Source organism: Musca domestica, unplaced genomic scaffold (genome assembly GCF_030504385.1).
Source record: "Musca domestica strain aabys unplaced genomic scaffold, Musca_domestica.polishedcontigs.V.1.1 5, whole genome shotgun sequence".
NCBI classification, from domain to species: Eukaryota; Metazoa; Arthropoda; class Insecta; order Diptera; family Muscidae; genus Musca; species Musca domestica.
The window spans coordinates 9,856,516-9,860,190 of NW_026712346.1; the positions used below are offsets into that span (position 1 = coordinate 9,856,516).

The 3,675-nt window shown below is 35.8% G+C and overlaps 1 protein-coding gene across 1 annotated transcript; it reads left to right on the forward strand.

The window, feature by feature from the left end:
* The first annotated feature begins 543 nt into the window (after positions 1–543).
* LOC131804864 (uncharacterized) lies at positions 544–3,675 on the forward strand. The gene is made up of 2 exons (XM_059128115.1): positions 544–680; positions 1,097–3,675. The coding sequence occupies exon 2, from the start codon at positions 1,662–1,664 to the stop codon at positions 2,568–2,570; it is 909 nt and encodes a 302-aa protein (XP_058984098.1). The 5' UTR covers positions 544–680; positions 1,097–1,661; the 3' UTR covers positions 2,571–3,675.

Below are 3,675 nucleotides of genomic sequence, written 5' to 3' on the forward strand. Positions count from 1 at the left end.
AATGATAGGAAAACAATTGGAGCGAACGACATATGTTAAAACATTTTAAATGTTTTCTCAAATATAAGTAGATTTTTATATGTTTTCTTATACGACGTCACTCGGAGGTTATTATAATACGCGTTTTTCAACAATTTTTACAAATTTAAATAATTTATAATAATAATAATTTTTCATTCAACGTTTTTCATTCCAAAATTGGTTTGACAGTTCATTGTCCCAACAGCTGTGTCGATGCGTCTACCTATATTCCTCTACCATGGACGAATTTTTCGCGGGGTATGTTCGTCGTCAAAAATAAAAAACATATGTGTATATGGAAATGCACACAATCACGGCGCCGGCGAAAATTTCGTCGGACGCCGCGAACTCAATTAGCTTTATTTCTATTTCATACGCCGAACGGCGAACAAAACAGTACAGGGTGGCCATACTTGCACGAATTTTATGTGTTTTTTTGGTAAATAAAGTTACCTTTTACTTTAAAAGTTGTTATGGTCACTCTACTATCTGTTAGTTGTATAAAAAAACATAATTAATTTGTTTATTTATTTGCGTACTTGCGCCTGAGTGAAGATGGATATCAGTGAAATTATAATAGAGAACGTAAAGAATTATGAGTTCGGAACAACTCTAGTTTAGTTCTTACTAAACTCTTCTTCGATTAGCATTTTTGAAAGGTAAGAGTGACAGCTATAATTTGGCATCAATTTTGTTGTCCCCCATAATGGACCCTTTTTTGACTTTTTGGGGGTTTTATAAAAATCCGGGTCCAAAAAATCGATAATTTGACTATAACTTCCGAACCGTAACATCTTACCCCATCATATGACCACTTGTTTTCAACGATATCTATATTGCCTATAAAAATACCTACCACTGGAAAAAAATTTCGAAAAATTTGAAGAGTTTCTACTAAACTAGAGTTAAGCCATGAGTTCTTGTATAATTTGGCCTCAAAAGACTACAAGAATGTTCAAGAAAAAGACGGAAGTATGGGAGGAAATCGGCAGCAGATAAGCTCTTACTATAATATAAATTATGTTACTCATTTTAAGAATTTTAATAAACTTTACAATTCTCTGATTCATTGTAGTCATGGCTAACGTGACCATACGTCCCGCTTTGAGGTTATCTGTCCCGCTGTCCCCAACGAGAGCAAAAATGTCCCGCTTTCGAAAATACTGGATATTGATATTGATGAAAAATACATGAGTTATTTTTTTCCCAGTGAAGATATAATTTATTTGCATAGTTTTTTTCAAGCAACATTAACATTAAAATTAACTCGAAAGATTTTATAATGCTAATGCTGGAGTTAATGTCGACGTCGTCGACGGCGTCAAATGTCAACAAAATTGAATCGTATGAAATTTTATGAGAGCAGTTAATCTTAACGCCGTAAGAAATTCGATGCCGAAAAAGTTCAATCTGTTTCAACTTTTTCGGCGTCGTCGACGGCGTTGACATTAACTCCAGCATAACAAGGGAAATCACCAAATTAAAAATGCTTATAAAAACAGAAAAAGTTTCTGTCACTCTGTCAGTACCCTAAGCATAGACGCTCTAAATTGTTCTGGTATCTTTTCATCGCGGAGTCGGAGAAGGCGAGCAAGGTCAAACAATTTATTTTCAATGTTAGTGATTGTAACATTACAATAATGCCTAAACGCAAGTGTACTTTTAACATTTCTTTGCAAAATAAGTATCCATTTATAAAACAAAGAAGTGGTGAATCAGACGTTACGTGTGAAAAATGTCGTACTGATTTTAGTGTTAGACATGGTGGTGCCAGTGATATTGAGAAGCATTTAAAATCGGAAAAACACAAGCTTTCTGATCAAGCTGCCGCTTCAAGCTCGTCAATGCTTTCTTTTTTTAAAAGAACAAATTTGGCGACTTCCAAAGACTTGGATATAGCTGCAGCGGAGGGTGCGTGGGCGTACCACACAGTGCAAGAAAACCACAGTTTTCGTTCGAATGACTGTGCTTCAAATCTAATACAAACATGTTTTGAGCAAAAATTTAGATGTGCCCGAACAAAATCACAAGCTATAGTTGTAAATGTGCTGGCACCTATGGCGATGGACGAATTGAAAGAACACCTTCACGAAGCCCACTGCATATCTTTATTAACCGATGCTTCCAATCATGGCTCAATAAAATTATTCCCTGTTTTAGTTCGCTATTTTGTACCATACGAAGGCGTGAGAGTCAGGATTTTAGAGTTTCAAAAGCAGCCAGGCGAATCATCTGATATAATTGTGGATTATTTGAAAGAAGTATTATCTTGCAATGATTTGAATAAGAAAACTGTGGCATTTTGTGCAGACAATACAAACTGCAATTTCGGAGGAAAGAATAGAAAAGGGATAAATAATGTTTACGCGAAATTTAACCTATCCGTCGGAAGGCAGCTCATTGGGATTGGGTGTGGAGCCCATATAATTCATAATGCTATCAAAACAGCCGCAGATTGTCTCCCTGCTGACTTCGAATGCATCATTGTGAAAAATTATTCATTCTTCTACATCTACAGCATTCGGGTAGAAATTCTAAGAGTTCTGTGATTCCACCGACACAGAGTATCAGAAACTGTTGGGCTACAGTAAAACAAGGTGGCTTGCTTTAATGCCGGCGCTTGAAAGAATTTTAAAAATGTTTCAGCCTTTGAAAACCTATTTTCTGAGCATAGATAAATGCCCTACTATTTTAAAAAAGTTTTTCGAAAATCCCAGCTCTGAATTGTCGTTATATTTTTTGCACGCACAGACAGCGATTTTTCATCAAGCCGTGTTGAAAATCGAGGGACAAAACGTGTCCGCAATAGAGTCTGCGAATGAAATTAATCGTCTCCGAGTTAACTTAGAACTTAAAGAGAATTCGATTTTCCTTCCTCATTCCGTCCGCAATCAACTGGTAAAATTACAAAAAAAAACTGACGTTGCTGTTGATGAGCAGAATGTGAAAACTGCGGCAGCGGATTTTTATAAGACAAGTAAAGAATACTTGGAACAGTGGTGCCAGTTCAATGCACAACTAGCAGTATTTGAATGGTCAAGTTTGAGAAAAGTCCCTACTTAGGAAGACGTACAGAATGTGACGGATTTGCTGATCACACAAAGATTTCTTAGCAGTAGCCAAGATACGGAGGTGTTCGATGAGTTTTCGCTTATTTCCAGTTACGTCACAGTTGAAAAAATCAAAAGCTGGAACGATGAAAATGTTGCTACTGAAGGCCGTTGGGTGGAGCTGTTTAAACACTTCCGTGCTAATAATCTCAACTGCACAAACTTTCGCACAATTATTGAGTATGTTTTATGTATGCCTGGAAGTAACGCACCTGTCGAAAGAGTTTTTTCCCTAATGAATAAAATATGGACAAGTGAAAAAACGCAGTTAAGTGTGACAGTTTTAAAAGCTATTTTAATTACTAAGACTAACATCAACAAACAATGTAATCAGCTCCATTCCTACTTGAAAACTAGACCCGATATTTTAAAAGTAATTTGCTCTGCTGACAAATATAAAACAAATACTTAGACATAAGATTAATTTCATAAATTAGATTTATACGTATTCTCTCCGTTTTTGAATAAAATTTGTTTCTAAATGCATAATTTGTTTTTTTTTTACAAAATTCCGCAGGCGTCCCGCTCTGACGAAAAATATAAA

Bases quoted from the DNA above. Each gene is read 5' to 3' on its own strand.
- LOC131804864 (XM_059128115.1), top strand. From the start codon at position 1,662: ATGCCTAAACGCAAGTGTACTTTTAACATTTCTTTGCAAAATAAGTAT.